This window comes from Polistes dominula, unplaced genomic scaffold (assembly GCF_049000335.1).
Source record: "Polistes dominula isolate Pdom_NZ unplaced genomic scaffold, Pdom_raw_medaka contig_31, whole genome shotgun sequence".
NCBI lineage: Eukaryota > Metazoa > Arthropoda > Insecta > Hymenoptera > Vespidae > Polistes > Polistes dominula.
The window spans coordinates 3420490-3443188 of record NW_028300925.1 but is presented as its reverse complement, the minus strand read 5'-3'; the positions used below and the strand labels follow the sequence as shown (position 1 = coordinate 3443188).

General features: G+C 35.9%; 1 protein-coding gene across 2 annotated transcripts in view; it reads left to right on the top strand.

The window, feature by feature from the left end:
* The window catches only part of LOC107073985 (defective proboscis extension response 12), a 79499-nt gene that overhangs the window by 36204 nt on the left and 20596 nt on the right, over window positions 1–22699 (top strand). For both annotated transcript variants that reach the window (XM_015334985.2, XM_089170986.1), the window contains 2 exons: window positions 14338–14548; window positions 15161–15214. In XM_015334985.2, coding sequence (XP_015190471.2) covers window positions 14338–14548; window positions 15161–15214 — 265 coding nt within the window. The remainder of the gene's footprint in view (window positions 1–14337; window positions 14549–15160; window positions 15215–22699) is intronic.

Here is a 22699-nt window from a genome sequence, read left to right as displayed (position 1 = left end):
GGGTTTAGTAAAACCATTTAATACGTATGTATACGTATACGAATATATATTTCGTTTTCTTTTCGTTTTATTGGCAAACCTTTTGACTTCAATTAACGAAGTAATTTTTTAGGGATTTCTCTCTCTATATATATATATATATAGTTTCGTATGGGGAGGGGGGAGGGGGAGGAGGAGAGGTTGGTGGACAGGGAGAAAAGAGAAGCAATCCAAGCGTGAGTACGCTTTTAATATCGCGTTAGCGTGCAACGAAGAGCTCTCGAAAAACGGAACAGTAAAACACGAAAATCCTGGTAGAGAGAGAGAGAGAGAGAGAGAGAGAGAGAGAGAGTAAAGGTACCACTACCACCACCAGCACCACTATCACTACCACCGGGTTGGCATTAAAACGAAGAAGGAAGCCGAAGCGATTTATAGGCTTGCCCGGTTACCATTCGAAAGTCTTACCACCATAAACCTCGGCGCGTATATCAGTTGCCGCTATGGGCAACCGGTACTTGGTGTGAGTGTGTGTGTGTGTTGGTAATGCCCTTCCCGGTGGGGTCCTCTGTGGTATCAGCTTGAACCTTTCAAGGTCGTACGAAATTCTCAATTCGAAGCAGTAAAAGGAAGGATCCCACAACCGGTACGCGCTTTCTAACGGCACTCTCCTCCATATATGTATGTCGTTATGGTAATTTCGTCGATTTTCTCGAGTAGTAGTAGTAGTAGTAGTAGTAGTAGTAGTAGTAGTAGTAGTGGTAGGTCCGCATGCGCAAGGAGTCCCAAGTGTACGTCGTTTGTTGGCGACAGGATAGAATCCAACCAACGGTTCCCTTCCTTCCTTTCTTGCGATCCTTGAAAGGAACGAAGAGATAGTCGAAAGAAAACACCGAGTGAGGAGGAGAAGGACGAGGAGGATGAAACTGAGAGGAGGTAGTTTATTAGTTCGCATACGAGAGCTTAAGCAAGAGAAGGATGAGCAAAGAGGGAAGGGAGTTATAGGAAGGGAAAGTAAGCTAGGTTGTGATGGTGATGGTGGTGGTGGTGGTTGGGTTTGGCACACGGTTGGAAGAGTATAGAAGGGTAGGACGTAGCAGCTATCGTTCGAAAAGGAACGAAGTTATAAACGAAGCCGGTGTGGCTCGAATAGGAATCAGGATGAGGGTGGTCGGTTAACTGGAAGGATGGCGGCTATGCTGGCGGTGGTGATTCTCTTGGCGGAAGTAGGAAGCCTGGGGGATGAAAACTCGATCAGCGCCATTCGAGTCGTCGTCCCGGTGTACCGTCTCTCCTATAGAAAGAGGATAGCTGAATAAAAGAAAGAGAAAGAGAGAGAGAATGAAGGCAATGGAAGCCGAGAGGGGACTTGAGAGAGAGGGTGGAGTTGTCCACTACCGCGATTTCTTTCTTGCCGATATACGAAGGAGAAAAGAAAGAGAGAGAAAGAAAGAGAGAGAGAGAGAGAGAAGAGCTCGGATGGGCCGTGGCTTGATTTCAAATGATCCTGGATTTCCCAGGGTGAATAAAAAACGAGGGACTCGGGGAAAGTGAAATAAATTTCTCCGACACGCCTTTCGCCCATCTCGCTTGCTTTACTCCGTTCTTCTTCTTCTTCTTCTTTTCTCTCTTGGTTGGAAACTCCCCTCTCTCTCTCCCTCTCTTTCTTATATACTTCTCTTTCCTTCCTTCCTTTCTTCCTTTCTTCCTTCCTTTTGACCTCCTTCTTCTATTTTCGCAACTCGCTGTTTTTTTTCCCCGTGTGCCTTGTCCAAGTCCACAGGATTTCGGCGTGCTTGCGGTAGAATCATGGATTCGTGAGCAAGAGTTTGCCAGAAGGAATTTTAATGCGGTCCCTTGGCTATAAACGATTTTGTTTAGGTAGCAGTCTCATGCGAACGCGTTAGTTATCGAACAAGTCCCTTTTTTTGATACGTCTTGGACGTTAACGCACGATCAATCATTATATATATATATATATATATATTCTTCATTGTTAATTGAAATGTATTTTGAATGAAAACTCGCTAAAAGAGGGTGTTTTTTTCCTAAAAAAAAATAAAAAACCCGACTGTCGGGGGGAAAAAAGGTCGAATGGATGGTTTTGAAAGAAAGTTGGACGTTCTTTCGATCCAAGGTGATACGTTTGCCATGAGAAAAAAAATTCTGGGAAAGGAAAGAAGAAGAAGAAGAAGAAGAAAAAAACACAAGTAAAGTTGCGATTCAGTTTTTAAATGTAGCAAAGGAGTAGAAATCGATTTTGTTCGTGGTCGTTGGTATTAGGATGGGTGGGTGGGTGGTGGGTAACCGTTACCTTTTCCAACTCTCTTGGAAGTCGTCTGGGGGAGGCGGGGGGTAGGTGGGGGGTATCAGCTTTTCGTATTCCTTTCTTCGAGCCGTCGAGAGCAGGTGCTTTTGAAATATCCACTTGCACAAGAGCAGCGTTCCCGTGGTTCTCGTTTCAAAAGGGTGCTAGTTAGAGCCCATCGTCGATGGTTTAGATTGGTATAACGGCTGAGCGCTATATTATTTCCCCGGTTATACGGGCAGGTTGGTACACACATTCAGTATGAAAATACTTTTTCCTCGAGGCTCGTTTGCCCGGCATTGAACTTCCAAATGAGTTTCCTCTTTGAAATTTAACACGTATCTCAAGCTTTTTCGTCAAAGCAACGAAAGCACTCGAATCTTCTTCAAGCAAAGGAAGAATCGCTCGCAAGTCTCTTGCTTGCCGTTACGTTAAATAAAGACCCGTCATCGTTAACGATATCGCGGTAACCTCGATACATATATACAAGTAATATATGTATACGTATATGTAATAATATATCCTCTAGGTGCGTGTTACGTTGTAAGAGAAGTATATATATATATATAGTAAATATAAATGTATACTAGCCAATCGTATTTCTCTGACTCTAAGTAAAATCATAAAATCATAGATTTGAATCCGGTTGCGTGCTGTACTTTTCGATTCGTGTTTCGAAACGATAGTCGTCGTCGTCGTGGTCGTCATGCAAATTGTTCCCTTTAATAAAATACGTCATATTTAAAGCGGACGTTATATCGTTTCGTCGGTGGCTTCGTGCTTTATATGCTCTATCCGTAAATCTTAATGCTCGGCTCTCCGGTTGGTTGAGGAGTTCACTGTCTGCGTTGCCTTTGACTATGCTCACAGTATTGAGAGTTTTAACGAAAGCAGGTGGACGGATTAAGAAATTAAAGAAGAATATCCGGGATAAACTCTTCCTCCCGTTCTCTCTCAACGTCCCCGATAACGAACTGTGAAGGAAAGTGATGGAAAGAGAGAGAGAGAGAGAGAGAGAGAGAGAGAGAGAGAAGATAGATAAAACGAGCCAGTGCTCTTACGCTCCTCTACGTTCGTCGGATGATCCTGGCATTCATCTCTCTCGAAAATTATTAGATAATCCGCTTTAATTATAATACGCTAGCATACAAGAGATGGGATCTGGATCGGTTTCATAACTCCTAGTGGTCTAAGTGCCTTTATCCTTCTTAAGAAAACCTGCCGAGTTCTATCTTTCTCTCTCTCTCTCTCTCTCTTTCTCTATCAGCTTGCACTTCTCGGTCTTTGAACTGATGTGAGAGTGCGAGGAGACGATGGGCTTGGGCTTGGGATTTGCCGGTAGAATACTTGGCCCGTTTTATTATGCGAAATCATTTCGACGTTGTGCTTTAAACGATTATTATTTTTGTATTTTTTTTTTTCTTTTGGAAAAGAAACGAAACGTGATCGAAATGTCATTCCAAGTGCACCAGCACATAGTTTTATATATATAATATATGTTCTCTAATTGAACGTGTTTATCATTGCGTAATGATACTTGCGGTGAAACGTGCTTTATGTGTACATCGCGATAATTTGGCGTTGTTCTCGTTTGCACGAATAAACGTCGTTTTAGATGGCAGGATTCGTTTGTTACGAAGCCGAGGCAAATAGTAGGATAATCGTGACAAATAGTATTTGTTATGCTGTTTCCTGCAGGCTCGCTCGCGCTCGCATTTTCGACGTTCGGTCGTGTTACGTCGAGAGAACGAACTATGACGACGGTGTCTAGGAGAGAGAGAGAGAGAGAGAGATCTCTCCAAGCATTTACGTTCCCTTTCAAAATTTAACGTACCAAACAAGAAGCGAACTAAAGCGTGTTCGACATGCCGTTTACATGGCTTCAGTTTTAGACAAACCTATGGTAAACGTTTACTACCCTTACTAAGACGTTGTTGTTTCATGACAATAATTAATTGTCTTTGTCAAAATTAATATAATAATAGAAATATTTCTAGGATTTTTTTTTCTTTTCTTGGTTTTCCATTGCAAACAATTTTTTTGCAATATTTTGCTGCTCTTAGTTCTTCTTTTTGTATTAGTTGTTTTCTTTAATTCCTTTTTTTTTTTGACGATTTCGAACGCGTCACACAAAACGTGGAACGAATGTAATCCAATTTAAACGTAGAAAGTGTGTACATGTGTATGTGTGTGTTTATGTGTGTGGGAAAAGAATAAAGCAACGTCGATATTTCGGAGGTTAACAAAAAAAAGGGTGAAATTTTGGCGAATGTCGTTTGGCTTTTGCCACCGGTGCTGCAAATCATATTGCAATATTTAATTTTGGTTTTTTTTTTTTTTGTATCACTTAGTTCTCTACCATAGGTTCGTAGTTATTAAATCCAGGGTTATGACGACTGTGTAGCGTATGGGGAAACATTATTAGTGATATCGTCGAGGCATGAAAAACGTTGTCCTCATTGTTGAAACGGAATTATTACGAGGTATCGTTGGATACACGCGACGCAAGCAAAAGCCAACCGGGAGTTTGGTAACGTTTTGGCATTTTGCTTTTCTCTGTTCAAAGCTCGAAAGCTTTCTCCTCTCTCTCTCTTTCTCTCTCTTTCTCCTAGATTTTGTTATTCGTGCAATTGCAGGAACCGAGAGGAGAGAAATATTATCGTAAAGAGATCACATCTAGCAACGAAAAACACCCAAAGGGGATTTAAATTCTGTTACTTTAACGACTCATCCATCGATCATCCCAATGTAGGGACGACGTACCTTTCGAGAATGAGATAGAGTGGTTAAAAAGGATGAAATGAGAAGAGTAATGGAAGAAAGATAATGTGCGAGTAGACTTAGTGGAATCTTTTTTTTTCTTTCTCTCTCTCTCTCAATCTCTCTCTAGAATATTATTAGCTAGCTGGAGGAAACTTAGAAGAGGAAACGAATGAGATGGAGGAAACGTTGTCGTCGTTGTCGTAACTTCGAGATCGTGCGTGATCGTTTCTTGGAAGGTTTCCAACCTTTGCCACTTCTTGTTGGTTTATTTTCGATAAATTGTAAAAATCTGTATTTACATGTTTTACATATTTTCGTATCAAATCACATTGCATTTTATAAATATGAATCAATTTTCATTTGATTTTTTTCAAATGGATCACGCGTGCATAAAGTGTAATTGCGAAAAGAATGATAAATAAGTGAAAGAAGTTCGTTGATGTTACTCGGAAAGTGAAGCTCATCGGTATGCAAGACGAATTTTCCGAAAGTGGAGTGCACGTTCCTCGTGTCCGCCATTTTAACCCTTCACCCAGACGACCGCATACACTTTCCTCTTCTCTCCAACATTTTCCTCTCCTCTCCCATCTCGAGATATGACCCTCAGACTACTATCGTCGTTCGTCCACTAAATCACGGGGCCACCTTTTGTGCGATATCACGAAGATCATCTCGCTCATTTTCTCACCCTCTCTCTCTCTCTGTTTCTCTCTCCTTTTCTATTTCTATTTCTATTTTTCACTCTGTATGTGAGGTACATACAGCTAAATATATTAAACCAACTTATGCTTTCTTTTTTTTTCCACACACGCGTTGTAATTTTTCTATTTAAAATATTTAAGATTACGTAACACATACTCTCTCTCTCTCTCTCTCTCTCTCTCTCAAATAATTTGCCTACCATGGTTCTCTTGAAATAATTATTTTTTTCCCTCTCACTACTTTCCTCTTCTCACCTTTCTCTTTCTCAGAGTACCTTTACTCCTTTATTTATCCCTCGTTGGTTATGTTTCTTTTTCTTATTATTTTTCGTTGTTGCTGTTGTTGTTGTTGTCTTTTGTTAGCGGAGTGCATTCGCAGCACAGTTTGTTGAAAAAAAAAGAACCAAACTTTCCATTTTATTTTGATCTCGTTCCCTCGGTCTCTACCTTAATCCTTTCTCTTCGATGTACGAACGAAAAGATACCTTTGATGTATCCTAACGAAGTTAGTTTGTTGAGAAACTGTTTCGAGCTCGTTTCACGTCTCTACCAACCATCTATTATTTCTCTTTTCGTTCCAACCCCTTCTTAACTCTTTTTCTTCTCATCGACGTCTTCACATCGGTCTCTCTCCCTGGTGGTCCTTTCTCTTTCATCTTCTTGCACCTCTATTCTGTTTCATTTTTTTCTTTCCTTCCCTTTCTACGTTGTATTGTAAAAAGAAAACCTCAACGTGCGTATGTAACCAAAGTACCACCCGACTCTACACTTTTGCTTTTGTATTTGCTTTTTGGAGTGAAGACTTTTTTTAGAATGGGGATGATGCGAAGAAAAAGCGATATAGATAGTGATAAACTATCTGAGATAAGATAATTTATTATATAATATTGTTAAAATTATAATTATTTATTTATTACAAAAAATACGCGCCTGTATGAATGCAACCCTCCAGACACACTTTGAAAATGTTGCTTGCAAGCGTCACCTGTTGGGACGGAATTTTTTTTCGGCCCAAACTGTTCGTACACGGGTGTATTACGGGTTGGCTATTTTTCGGGCAGATAATTCAAAGTGTGTCTGGAGGGTTGCATTTCTACAGGCGCACATTTTTAAAAATTATTAAATAAAGTAAAAATAATATTGTAATTGCTATTAACGATTTAAGATGACAATCATATTATAATCTTATTATTTAAATAATGATATATAATTCTTTTTGGTTATCGAAAAAAAGTCGATAGAATACTGTCGTTTATTCGAAGATTCCACGTGCGATTTCTTTTAGCACCGTAAAGAAAAATTCGAAGGTCATCAATTGGAACGTTTTCATCGAGCCCTAGAAAGATGTCTCCTACTACGTGATACGATTATCTCATAACGTTCGACTTTCTCGAAAAGCATCTATATCGTCTAAATGTTAATCGATAATTCGACTCACGTATCATCTTTCTCGTTTGTTTCGATTTAAGAAACATTACTCTAGAATGGTTCATGAAAAAATGAAAAAGTATATCTTTAAGAGAGAGTACGTTGATATCCTTAAGAGAGAAAAAGAGGAAGTGAGAAAGAGAAAGAGAGAGAGAGAGAGTGTCAAGGGAATTTGGGAAAAACTCGTTTCTCACATTGCTATTAACTTACTAAACGAACAACATGAGAAAAAGGGAGGAAAAGAGAAGGTGCTGGGTCTCAAAGGTCTTCACGACACTTGATAATAAATGTGAAACTCCTGCTATGTATCTTACTAAATATTTTTCTTTAGAATCTTATGAAGAACATTATTGGGGGAGGGAGGGAGGAGGCGGGTGGGGGGGGGGAGGGTGGATATTAATCCTTGATCATAAATCTCGTAATCGATTATCGATATTATGTCACTCGTCAAGTAGAAGTCGACCTTCGTCTTGGCCCAGTTTAAACCCTCTCGAGAAGATGATGATTCTCTTTTCTGTCGAATTAGAAGGAAAATGTGACAAAGAAATTGATGTCTTTGAATCTTTTTCTTTCTCTTTGTATTTCTTATTCGTTCGTTCGTACGTTAGTTTGATTCGTTCTTTCCTTACGTTTCGGCGCCCGACTGACTTCTCTTTCAGGAGTGAGGGAGGAAAGGAAAATGAAAAAGAAAACAAAAAGAACAGAAGAACGTAAGAAAAGCAAACTTCGAATAAGTAGTAGAACGAGTAAAAACGTAAGTCGAGAGAAAAATGTACAGATAATGGTGAAAAATAATTGGACGGCTCGAGAGTGTAGGCACAGAGAGAAAGAGAGAAGACGATGAAAGGTCTTGCGAAAGGTCACACGAAATATAAAAACTAACTGAGTGGGGGAGTAGTACTCCTTGGCCTACATTATAAAATAGTAGGTCCGAATCGGAAAGTCTCATTTTTTTTTTTTGCTTTATTCTTCTTTCCTTTACTCGTTTCTTCGCTCGACGACTATCAGAACTTTGAACCTTTGACCCTCGACGAGATCGTCGAGCTGATCGTCGAGCTGATCGTTGAGCTGGTCACCAAAGATCACCACTCCCTTTCGAAATTTAACTTCGATATATATTTGTGTTACAATATTCATGACGTGACGGTTTTTTTTTTTTATAACAAAAATGAAAACACGTTGGGTGTTTGTGCGATTACCGTAGAAATAATTAATTAATTATACATATCGTGTTTGACCGGATATATATGAATGTTTAATTACTTACTTTACCAATTAAAAATATATATTTTAGTTTACTAATTAATTATTATCGACGATCTGTACGATAAGGTCAAAATGTAAAGTCACAAAAATTGTTGTATACGTGCGTAACTGCGTTTAATGCTTACGCAAGTAGAAGAGGACGACGACGACGACGACGACGACGACTTGTATTTCCGTTTCAGACGTGAAGCCTCGTTGAAACCGAGACTGTTAGATTCTGATGTTTAATAACGAAGCGCTTACTACTACTACTACTACTACTACTACTACTAATACAAGGATAAGGATAATTTGAAATAGAAGCAAGCATTGTAATGAAGAGCAAGTACAATCTTACACACGAGTATGCAGTGTTCTATTACTTACTACTATGTCTTCATAGTGATAGTAAGTGACGCAACGCGTTGGTTGGTTGGTGGAGTTTATTTGTGTACGTTGCTAATACTTCCAACGTAGAAACAAGCACGTTCTCTAAATACATATTCGTAGCTTATTTTAAGTAAACTCTCCAATCCGATACAATAATAATATAAAATAGATTTTGTGCATTGTGAATCATTCGAAGTCAGTTATTGATTCGAGATAGTCAATGGTCGATAAGTCATTTTCATGGAAATTCATTGCAATAATATTCTATGTCTTTTCTTTTTATACTAAACTTCATATTACAATTGCAAAACTATTGTTGTATCTTTTAATTAAAAAAAAATTCCAAATTATTTAATACAATAGAAGGATTATTTTGATTAGTATTTAAATCCTAATATTCTCTTATTTCTCATTTGCCTTGTTTATTCTACGAGCAACGAGCAAATGAAGAACGACCCCTAGTCCTATTTTAATTTACGCCCAGGAGTCAGAAGCATATGGTTAATCGAATGGCATTACTGTCACCAACAGACAACGTGTAATGCAATAAAGGTAATCGATAAAAGCTCGCTGACCCACCACCACCGGTTGGCTGTTGTGTTGTTGTTCTTGGTATTCTGATTAGTGTTGGTTAGATGAGATTAGATTTATACATCTTTATCTCATGATTTCTATACACGAATGTTCCAACGAAGATTATTTTCTTATGTAACAAAACAATGACGTGTAAATTTATTAGTTCATTATTCATAATGTTAATATCTTTCTTCTTAATGTATATAAATTTCGTGTCACGTTGTTTGTCCGCAATGGACTCCTAAATTGCTGAACCGATTTTAATAAAATTTTACACAATGTATGCAGTATCATCTAACTTGAAAGATAAAATAGTTTATATCCCAATTTTTAATCGCAATTATTTGTTTATTAACAAAGAGTCATGATTAACTCTGTTAGTTCGATAAGATTCTGACAGATGGCGGTATAAGGTAATTCGTTGATGATTGTGAGCCACAGCAACGCGTGGCGGGGCACCCCTAGTTTATTATAAAGATTAATTACATCGAATTATTCCAAAAAATTTGTGTTATCGTTTGACTTAAAAAAATGTTTGAAAAGATATGATTCTTTTTACCATCTGTTCACATAATCGGCTTCAAAAGCGTAACTGGCCGGTGTTATTCGTTGCTTTATTCGAAGAGAATTTTTTCTGTTACCCTCTCTTTCTCTCTCTCTCTCTCTCTCTCTCTCTCTCTCTCTATGAGATTTTGACTTTTTTCCGATAAATGAAATCGGATTAAAAAAAACGTGGACGGTGAAAACGTTCGTTTCGGTAAATGAATTCGATGGAAGAAGCGGCACTTTAAACATGGTACAAATCTCAAAGCTTTAATCGAAGTACTTCATGAATCGACTAAATTTTTATAGAACTTATACTTATGTGTACTTTGGTAAATTGAATGTAACTTTATTGTAAAGAGATATTGTAAGTTAAAGCTAACTTACAAATTGAAGTATGTATCTACAATAGCGACGAAATTTTATCGAATTTTGTTTAATAAATATATTATTTAATTATTATATTAATTATATATATTATTAATATATATTTAATATATTATAATATATAAATTATCTAATATATATAAATTACGCGCGTGTCACGTTGTTTGTCCGCAATGGACTCCTAAACTACTAAACCGGTTTTAATAAAATTTTTCACACTGTGTGCAGTTTCATCCAACTTGAAAGACAGGATAGTTTGTATTTTAATTTATAATCGCAATATTATTTTATTGCGAATTATTTGTTTATTAACAAAGATTCGTTGACTTGAAGACGTGTGTATCGGACTGATTGTGAGCCACAGCAACGCGTGATGGGGCTCCCTTAGTAATATATATATAATAAAAATAATATTATTAAATTATTATATTAAAATTTTAATAATAATGTTTATTTTTTTCTTCAAAAGATCACGTACATATTTTATATTACTTTGTTATTTCTTATAATATAGAAAAATGTTATATATACAATATTTGTATGGTATGAAGAGATGTATAATATTAGTTGATTTATTACAAATATCAATGTTCGAAATTCCTGTTGCTGACGAATAAGAAGACACATTTGATTCTTTGATATAGGAGTTAAAGTGAACATAAGATTTATCACAAAAAGATTTCCGCAAGTCAATTGTACTATTCTCATTGAAGGAGTAGGAGTAAATAGTTAAACTGTAGGGAACATTGATTTGATAGTACACCCATCGTGAATTTAGTCTTCTTTTTCTTCTTCTTCTCTTTAAAGGATAGATAGAAGCTTGTCATTCTTCTCTCTTTTTCCTTTCTTCCATTTATTCTACTTTCTAAGGCTTTCATCGTTGAAAGTAGAAAAGGAGAAGAAATTCTTCCCTTAATTCATCGAGCTTCTTTCATCCATCCATCGTGAATCTCGTTGGCCTTTTCCAGTGGCGACACGGTTGAAAGAGCACATAAGTGTGCTGGGAATTGTCAAACCAGAATTGTCAAATCTGCTGCTGCTGCTGCTACTGCTGCTGTTCTAAGGGAACGGAGATGAGAAAGTAAACGCGATGGATTTTAATAATGTTGAAGGAATCTCGCGAAGCTCTTCCGTTTGTTACTCGATCAAAGTTCTCTCTCTCTCTCTCTCTCTCTCTCTCTCTCTTTGTGTTGTAGTAGTAGTAGTAGTAATAGAGTATTATAGTTGACGTAAGGGAGAAATTTGGTTCATTCAAAATAGAATAGACTGATAAACGCGACAAAGCCGAGTTACACGCAATTATACTTGATGCAATTTCAAAGAGCACCGACACGATGTTACCGAACGACACGAGCAATTTCGAGAAATTACAAATTGTATGGGAACAAGAAAATCAACTACACAAAATTGTGTCTTTTCTCGTAGTAAAGTAGAATAAAGTAACTCGGAAATAACTAAGTAAGAGAGTGAGAGAGAGAGAGAGAGAAAGAGAGAAGGTAAACGAGAAAACACCGATAAGAACTAGCCGAGGAAAAATTCTATATTGCGTGGAAGCTTGTTTACCGGAACACAATGAACGTAAGAAAAGAGACGACGATGACGGGGGTTTAAGGGGAGATGTTCAAACACACGTACTTACAAACCTACACAACTTCTCTCTCTCTCTCTTTCGCTTACAAAAGAGAAGAAAGGAATGACGGGGAAGGGGAAGTAAAGTAGAGGATCACTTTTGCGGTCTGACCAGTGTCTAGGAAGAATTTCTCGGTGTAACGGAACGAGTTCAAAAATTGCACGAAACCACCCTCCCCGTCCTACCACTAGCTTGAACGTCTAATTTACGCGTTGGTAGCTCGGACTACTATCACCCCTCATACGTGGTCTCGATTTTTCTTGTTATACGTACTATACAGAGAGACTTTAGAAAGGAATATAGGTGGGAAGAGAGAAAGAGAGAGAGAGAGATAGCGAGGATAAACGTGTGTGTGAGAGAGAGAAAATGCTCGTATAAGGTGCCATTTTGGTGGAAATGCGGTGGTTTGCGAGACAAAGAAAGAGAGAAGAAGAAAGAGAGATTTTATAAGATGGTAGATGCTAACATTGTGTGTGTTGGTGCTGGTAAGTTGGTAGTAGTAGTAGTGTTATAAGAGTTAAGGGTGGTAGGGGGATGGAAACGACGAAGCGACTGGAAAGAGAGTCGCATTTTTATTCCTCCGGTCTGTGCCGACGTAGCAGATGAAAGCGGTTATGCCGACTCCGTATTGCCCTCCTTTGTCTCCCTCGTCTTACCCAAGTCCCTCGTAGTCGTATCTTTTTCTACGTTCCTTCGAAGTCTTAAGTTAGAGAGAGAGAGAGAGGAAACGGCACGACGGCACACGACGAGTAAGTACGAAAGAGAACTCAGTCGAGGGCCCCGGCTCCACCTTTCTCGTATTTCCCTTCTCTTCCGACTGCTTTGCCCCTTCACCAACCAACCTCTTTCTTTTCTCGACTTTTGCTACTATCTCAAAGCCGATTTTCCTCTGTATTTTGGGGTCATTCGGCGTATATTAGGTTACACTGGCGCTCGACCAAATGCCTGAACGATAGTTCGAGTACCTAAACGAAAACTCGCCAATTTTATTCTTCTTTTTTTGAGTGTGTGTCTCTTTTTCTCTTGAGTATATCATCCACCCATCCATCCATCCATCCATCCATCCATCCATCCATCCATCCATCCATCCTTTCGTCTATTTTATTTAACGAATAACTTTCATTTTTCTTATTTCAACGAAAGTCGAAAGTTTTCACGAGGGATACGAGGGAAACGTTGGGTAGGTAGGACTATATCGATAATCTCATCAGAAGGGGTAGCTTTAATATATTCGTAATATATTTCGACTTCTACATTTGAATTGGTTTAGTGTATATATGTATATATATATATATACATTGTGGCATGTATATGTGTATATGCGATTCGAGATCGTCGGGGTATACTATATGCTAGGTCGGTGAGATCCTCTTCTTTTTTTTGTTGCGGAGATTATTACTTTCTCTCTCTCTCTCTCTCTCTCTCTCTTTCTCTCTTTTTCTCTTTTTCTAGATCTCACAGTTCGTTCGACTCTCGGGATCCATTCGCGTGGCTTTTCGCAACATTATTAAAAATCGTTACTCGGTGTAGCAACTTCGTCCTCGTCCTCGTCCTCGTCCTCGTCCTAGTCGCAGTCGTCGTCGTCGTCGTCGTCGTCGTCGTAGTCGTTGGGAGTCGTAACAGGGGGGGTGGTGGAAGTGGAGCAAGAGGAAAACTCGACGGCGGCTTTTTTCGTGATTTAGCTTTTTCCATTTTTCTGGCTGCACCTCGAATCGTAGTAGTAGCAGCAGCAGGGCTTGATAAGTTCTTTCGATATTCGGTTGGTGCAGCAAATCATCGGTAGGATACATTTATTCTCGAGCGTAGGTACCTCGATGAAACCAGAGACAGTTCCACCGTCGAATGGCCAATGGGAAAATAGTAACTGGATATAGGCCGGAAATGACTGCCGGCTGATAACCGGATATCTAATATCCGAACGTTTGCCTGGTCGAGTAGCGAAAAATACGAGGATCCGATAAGCCTACGTACTGTTTACTAACCATATTCTCACACACATACACTGATACACACACATCGGATAACATTCTTTTTTTTATTCTTGTTTTTTCTTTTTTTTTTTTGTTGTGCTTCAATTCATCTCAAATATTTTTTCTTCTTTGTTCATTCGCTGATATTTATTTCAACGATAGAGAGAGAGAGAGAGAGAGAGAGAGAGAGAGAGAGAGAGAGAGAGAGAGAGAGAGATATTTGAAACTCGATAAAAGGTAAATATTTGAAAAAGATATTCCTGTATTTGTTTAATACTTAAAAAAAAAAAGAATAGAGTTAGAACGAGAGAGAAAGAGTCAAGAAATCGAGTTTGCATGTTATTTTTGTGGATCAATAACCGTAAATTCTATGAAAAAACATGTTATACTGATCTATCTCGGTGTGTTTGTTTACAGGTGTCTTGGATGAGAATCAGAGACCTTCATATACTTACAGCAGGTACCGCAGCCTTCAGTAGTGATACGAGGTTCAGTCCTCAACATACTCCGGGGAGTGATGCTTGGACCCTCAGGTTGGATAATGTTAAAAAGACGGATTCGGGTGTATACGAATGTCAAGTTAACACGGAACCGAAGATTATGTATGCAGTTCAGTTATCAGTGAGAGGTGAGTAGTTTTTTTTGAAAAGAATATCCGATAGAATACAGTATCAGTAGTAAGATAATTTATTATGTAATATTATTATAATATTATTCATTTAATAATTATAAAAATGTGCGCCTGTAGAGATGCAACCCTCCAGACACATTTGAAAATACTGCTTGCGAGCGGCATCTACTGGGACGGAATTTTTTTCTGCCCGAAAGATAGGCAACCCGTAATACACGCGTGTATGAACAGTTTGGTCCGAAAAAAAATTCTGTCTTAGTAGATGGCGCTCTCAAGCAACATTTTCAAAGTGTGTCTGGAGGGTTGCATTCCAACAGGCGCGAATTTTTATAATTATTAATAAATAATTACAAGAAAAGTAAGAATAATAATATATTAATATTATATAATAAATTATTCTACTTACAACATGTTTTTTTGAAGGTTTCACTTTTAACTTGTGTTATCTGCATACATGTTTTTTTTTATTAAATATAAAATTTTCTCATTTCTTTTGTCTCCTTGATTATTTCGTCTAATTTTATTTGAGAATATCGTAGAATGAAACGTCTAAAATATTTCAATCTTAGGTGCAATTACGTGATCCAATAAATGCTTTCGTGTTTTCAGAGGCAGATAAACCAGAGGGTTACGACGAACCTCGTTCTCAACAAACACGCATAAGTAAGTACACATTACACGCACGAGATATATAACAGATCGTAAACGAAGATAGCTTTTAATGGCCTTGCGAACGTAACGCATCTATCTACCTTACAATAGCATCCCTTTTCGAAACTATACCTTACACTAACCACCACCCTACGTGTCAACGCGACGTTCAAGCGTATGGCAAATATAAGCTTTACTTGTTTGCCGAATGTGCTTGGTAAAGTATTTTAGCTAATTCATGCGATAAGTCGTAAACGTTAGTTTGATTTTCAAATGAGTCAGTTACTTTAGCTCGGATATTACAATATAACCCTTTTTCGTAATAACGTAACCAATATCCCGTTGTCGTCGTTATCGTCGTTGTTGTCGTCGTCGTCGTCATTCTTTTATCGTACTAGTAATATAAAATATCTAGGATTAAATATATTGAATATTAAAATATTTAAAGTATCCGGTATTGTGCACTTCTTCTTTTTTTTTTCTCATATAGGATTTATATCGATGCAGTATTTAAATGTACACATAATATAGATATTTTAATATTTCGTTATGAACATTTTGATGTTACATACATATATATATATATATTTATACGTAGGTGGATTCAGAACGGGTTTCTCTATGTCGAGACATTCATGATATACGATATGTAGGATAGGAGAAAAAGAGAGAAAGAGAAAGAGAAAGAGAGAGAGAGAGAGAGAGAGAGAGAGAGAGAAAGAAAGAGCGAAGTTATATTATTTGTTTGAAATATCGAAGATAGGATTTGCTTTTCTATTTTCAGATCTCTTTTTCTCTTGCCCGTCCGTCCGATCATTCATTTATTTTATAAATTCTGACTGTACACGTAGTTCGAAATAAATATAAAAAGATATATAAGACTTAGATCAGAACTTCATAGAGAAAAAAAAGAGAGAAAGAGAGAGAGGGAGTAAAGAGAAAGATAGTTTTCCTCTAGTGATTATTTTTAAAAATTAAGTTCAACTCTATTGATAGAAATGTTTTTTATTTTTCTTTTTTTTTCTTTTTTCTTTTGGTTATTTTATTTATTTATTTATTTTTTTTTACTGTTTGCTTTTGATATACACAATGGTATGGCGAGAGTATTCACAATCAAACGAGTATATATTCTTCGTACGACGTGTTTGGGGAGGGGTGGCAATTAAATTAAAAAAAACTTTTATTTCGTTGAATAACTCAGTGACAAATATTTGCAAAGTGACAAGCTTGTTGTACGTTGATTTCTTAGTAATTAAGTGGCGCGAGAGTAGGAAGAAAAAAAAGAATGAAATATTTTTCGAGAAAATTTTTATCAACGTAGACAAAGAAAAAAAAACAGATGTGTGCAGATCACACATGGTAGAAGTGAAACCTTCAAAGAAAACCAAGCTTCGAAATAATTTTAATTGTAATACAGTGCCATCTATTGAAAGAACCTTACAGAACCTAGATAATTTCTAAATAAAAATTGTGCTATGTGCTAAGTTGGAAAAAATCACGTGAAATAAAAGTTTCATTAAGATAAGTTGAGTAATTTCGGAATTATTAGTGGACAAACATATTGTGACACTGAATTTTTATATTTAGAATTTGATTAATTAATTAATTAATATATAGAATTAAATTATAATATTGAATTTTATTAATTAATTAATTATTTTTGTTTCATCGGGATTTCACGGTTTCTTCCGTTTCACGTTCTTCCTTCCGTTATCACAATTTTCAAATTACCCTGATTCTAAAGAAATTTATACTTCAAAAAGAAGACATTTTTTACTAAAAAATATCTTCTCTTTTTTTCCGATTTCGTATAAAGAACATAACACAAAGGTTTAACACGTGAATACGTGAATCGTATGCTTTCCTGTTTATCAATACGTAGAGACGGTGACAAAGTTTCGGCCAGCAGCAAACAGCAATATTTCTGTCATTCGCTGTAATTGCCCATGAAATCCTCCTAGCTGGCGTATTATTCGGAACTTTATAGCTATATATACACACGTGTATTTCGTGTACCGAACGATGAACGTACCAGAGACGTATGTCTGTATATAGGCAAAACGCCAACGTTACCTGAACGTTCTAATTAGAAACATAAGAGGAATGTATTCAAATTTTACACGGATTATTGAATATCTCTAATGGCAAATCATTGCATTTTCGTAATAGCATTAGGACTCATGCAATTGTCTTTAATAATAATAATAATAATAATAATAATAATAATAATAATAATAATAATAATAATAATAATAAAAATAATAATGTTAGTCAATATTGCATAGGAGACAAATCAAAGAAGAATTATTATTATTATTTTTATTATATCGTTGAAGACAATAAAATTTTGTATTATTGTTTAAAAATTAGAAGTGCAATCTTCAAAAAACAAAGTTTCGAGAGAATGAGACGAATACAAAATATCTGGTGTAGGATAATTGTATTCTCTTCTTATTTAGTATGGAGGCCATTTCATCGTCTCCCACCGCTCCGTTACATAGCCGCCTACCGCTCCGTTTCATAGCCGCCTACCGCTCCATTTCATAGCCGTCTACCGATCCGTTAAATTTTTTCAAATCACACCCATTCTAAAGGAGTTTTCAGTTAAAAAAAGTAAGTTGAATTTTGTTAGGAATATAATTCATTCATAAATCATATTAATTCTTTCCCATATATTCTCGTTATATCGATAACAACGTACTACCGATCATCTTATACTTCGTTTGCACGTTAAAAACTCACCTACTTTGGTCCTTTTATTCTTCGTTCGACGACGTCACGAACATCAATCACTTAAGGGTAAGTGCGTCACTTTTCTGGCTTTAACGCGCGACCAATGTTACTACGTCGATTTTTCTTTTTACACTACTACTACCACCACCATTACCTAACTTCCCCGTTTCTAACGTTTTTTTTTCATTATTACTTGATGGAGGGTTGGTTGGTTGGTTGGTTGGTTGGTTGGTTGGTTACACACGGTATTCGATATTTTTCTTCTATTATTATTGCAGTAAGGAGAAGAAAATGAAATATTAAATTGCAAACTTATCAAATTTTTTAACTCACGTTTTTTTTTTTAATTTTTAGTTGACCTTGAATAGAATGAGTAAAATATCTTGAAAAGGTCACAAGTTACTCAACGTTAAAGTGTGAGAATACTTATCAAAATTAAATCAATTTCTTTCCTATAATATTGTGGAGTAATGTAATTGAAGTAATTTTTACAAAAATGTTATATAATTAAAAAAAATATTATTTCTTTAAATATTATTTTTGTATCGATAGATCGATAGATGAATATATCGATTTTTCGATAGTTCGATATATCGATTGTTCGATAGATAGATATAACGAAGTTCGATAGATCGATATATCGATTGTTCGATAGATCGATATATCGAAGTTCGAGAGATCGATATATCGATAGTTCGATAGATCGATATATCGAAGTTCGAGAGATCGATATATCGAAGTTCGAGAGATCGATATATCGAAGTTCGAGATATCGATAAATCGAAGTTCGAGAGATCGATATATCGAAGTTCGAGATATCGATTGTTCGATAGATCGATATATCGATAGTTCGATAGATCGATATACCGAAGTTCGAGGTATCGATTGTTCGATAGATCGATTGTTCGATTGATCGGTATATCGAAATTCGATAGATCGATATATTGAAGTTCGAGAGATCGATATATCGATAGTTCGATATATCGATAGGTCGATAATCGATATATCGATAGTTCGATAATCGATATATCGAAGTTCTATATATCGATAGGTCGATAATCGATATATCGATAGTTTATAATCGATATATCGAAGTTCGATATATCGAAGTTCAATATATCGATAGTTCGATAATCGATATATCGAAGTTCAATATATCGATAGTTCGATAATCGATATATCGAAGTTCGATATATCGATAGGTCGATAATCGATATATCAAAGTTCGATATATCGATAGGTCGATAATCGATATATCGATGTTCGATATATCGATAGGTCGATAATCGATATATCGAAGTTCGATATATCGATAGTTCGATAATCGATATATCGATAGTTCGATAATCGATATATCGATTGTTCGATAGATCGATATATCGAAATTCGATAGATCGATATATCGAAGTTCGAGATATCGATTGTTCGATAGATCGATATATCGAAGTTCGATGGATCGATTGTTCAAAAGATCGATATATCGAAGTTCGAGAGATCGATAGATCGAAATATCGAAGTTCGAGAGATCGATATATCGATTGTTCGATAGATCGATATATCGAAATTCGATAGATCGATATATCGAAGTTCGAGAGATCGATTGATCGATATATCGATATATCGAAATTCCATTGATCGATATATCGAATTATCGATATATCGATATATCGATAGTTCAATGTATCGACTGTTCGGTAGATCGATATATCGAAGTTCGAGAGATCGATTGTTCGATAGATCGATATATAAAAATCGAATTTTTCTAGTCTGTTGACATTCAACAAGGTTCGGTTAACACGTTGGTGAAATATTTCTATCCCCTTTCTATTTTATATATAATAATATAAATAAAAATATATATATATATATATAACCGCTATACTTTTCTTTCCCGATAAAACATGCCAACTGTATTACACTGTACTACAATTCAATTATTTTGAAGCTTGGTTTTCTTTGGAGGTTTCACTTCTACCGTGTGTGATCTCCACACACTCATCTGTTTGTTTTTATAGAATAGAATAGCAATCTGAGATAAGAATAATATTATCGATCACTGTAAAAGATTTTCATATGCAACCTGATATTAAAAATGCATCAACGTAGTAAAATATTATTCTTGAAACATTAACATCAAAATGTAACATTGTATAATTCCCTTTTCAAAACCATTCTATTAATTTATAATAATATGTTGTACTTTTAATACATTTTTGAAAAACGTTTAATTATTTCTAACAAAATTAAAGATTTCTATGATTTAACTGGACTATACAATTAAACACTGATACATATACATACATACATAAATATATATATGTATTTTTTTGTAAGTAGGTAGGAAAGGTAAAGAGAAAGACAATAAATAGCGTAAGCATACACCTCTATGGGGTACAGTAATAACGGCATAAAGTAATATTTCGCCAGGTGAAATGCAGTTCCTGTGGGATTAATTTAAGTCTAATAGGATTATCCTTAATCCCTCTAGTCCTGCGGTACTGCCCTTACCGACGGTCTCTCTATCTCCTCCTCACTTTTTCCCATTCTCTTTCTCTCTCTCTCTCTCTCTCTCTCTCTTTTACTCTCACGTTCTCTTAGTATCATCCTTCTTCTCTCGTTGGTTCTTCGCAGTCAACCAACAGGGCTCATCGGAGTATCAAGGGACAAGAAAAGAGTTTGCTGCTACGTTAAATTAGTCTTGGCTAAGGTCTTTTTCTCGAGTAATGTATGCGTATCCCTCACTGACATTATCATGAGAGTAATATCATAGGACTCACAGTGTCCATCATTTTCTTCTTCTATGTTTCTTTCCGTTTGACCCTTTCTTTCTTTCTCTCTCTCTCTCTTTTTCTTTCATTTTTTCTGTTTATTTTATTTTATTTTTTTATTTTTTTTTTTCATTCTAACTGGCACTTCTCCCGTCCATTGTTTTTCTCACGAACACTAATGAATTATTACAGCACCGCGTAGTACCAAGAAGGAGAAGGAGGTGTACCTTTTCTCAACACTTTCTTTTTTTCTTATTTTTCTTTTTCTCTGTTGTCGACAACGAGATGCAGCAGCAACTTGTCGTAGTCGTCTTAGTCGTAGTCGTCGTAGTCGTAGTCGTAGTTTTCCTTGTTTGTTCGCACTTCAAACTCAAATTTGTAGGAAAGATATCTCGAGTCTCGAGTCTTGAGTCTCGTCGTCGAGTCCACGAACTGTGAGTTTTAAGTAGGTCGCGTTTTAATATGCCGACGAGAAGACGTTCGTGAGAAAATGTCTTTTCGGTTAAATGAATTGAGATTACGATTTTGCGTTTATTCTCGCTAAAAGATGATGATGAAGAAGAAATATATAATTTCATCCGTTGTTGCGATGTGTAACGATTTGTATAAAGGTGTTGGTAGAGAGTACAATGTTTTTTTTATTTTTTTTTTTATTTAAATAATGATATTCATCCAAAAGGTAAGAAGTTAAACTTTTAATAAAAGAGCTTTTAAATATTTATCGAATTATTTCGTCGAACGTTAAAACGAAGCCCGAAAGAAGGGGTTTTTTTTCTTTTTCTTTTGACTGACTAATTAATTTTTTAGAAAAAGACAGATATCAGGAAAAATCATCCAAACTAAATGCAAATGATGAAAAATTTCGACCCCTATCTCGATTTGTTTCATTTTGATTTTTTTCTTTTCTTTAGAAGAAAGTTTTGAGAGATATCAAAAAAAAAAAAAAAAAATAGACTGTCCGTTCGTTGATTGAATTCAAACTACGAGACTTACTATCTTTAAAAGTTATCCAAGAATGAATTTCGATCGTTCGTTGGGTGCACACATACACCCACCCACACATACACACACACACATATTCACACACATATAAAGATAGAAAGAGGTATATCCTTAACGTCGACGAACATTCTAAACTCGAAATTATACGATCGATGAATTTGAAACTTTGTAACGAGTTTTATACGTAAATGTCGAACCCACTACAGTGGGTTCTGTGATTTTGATGGGATAGTAGTAATATTAATACTTGGGAAACACAGAAAACGAAAATCGTGTGAGAACATACGAGAGAATCACTAATTACGTTTCCAAGGGAAATCATCCGGAAAGACAAACCTACTACTACTACTACCATTACCATTACTATTACTATTACTGTTACTACCATTGCTACTAGTGTTACTATGAATAAAAAAAAAAGTGCGAGAGAGGAAAGAGAGATAATACGAAAGCCGAGTTTTTTTCTCTCTTTTTCTATTTTTTTTTGCTATTCTTTACGAGAGAGTGAGTGTAAGCTAACAATGCTTTGGGTAGGTACGTACGTAGATAGGAAAGACACTACCCTGACTTCTCCTCTGCTGACTCATTGTTATTTTTAAAGAAAGATATTCATTCGAAAAAGGGTAGGTTTAAGGAAACTTCTCAACGAATAGACGGTTTTTCTTTTTCTTTCTCTTTTTTTTTATCCATTATACCCTTCTACTTATTTCATAATGACGACCTTGTTATATTTCTTTTTTATTTATATTTTCTTCATTTTTTTTTTTAAATATTATATTTATATATATATATATATATATATATATATTTATCTCCTAAGACTCATACAGGGGAAACCATTGTCCTCCCCCTCCCCCCTTCCTGTACCTCCAAATATCCTAATTACCTAATTATATAATATATAATATTATAATAATTAGTAATATTTATATTAATAAATAATTTTAATATAAATATTAAACGTAAATTAAAAAGTGTAATATGTGATATAGTT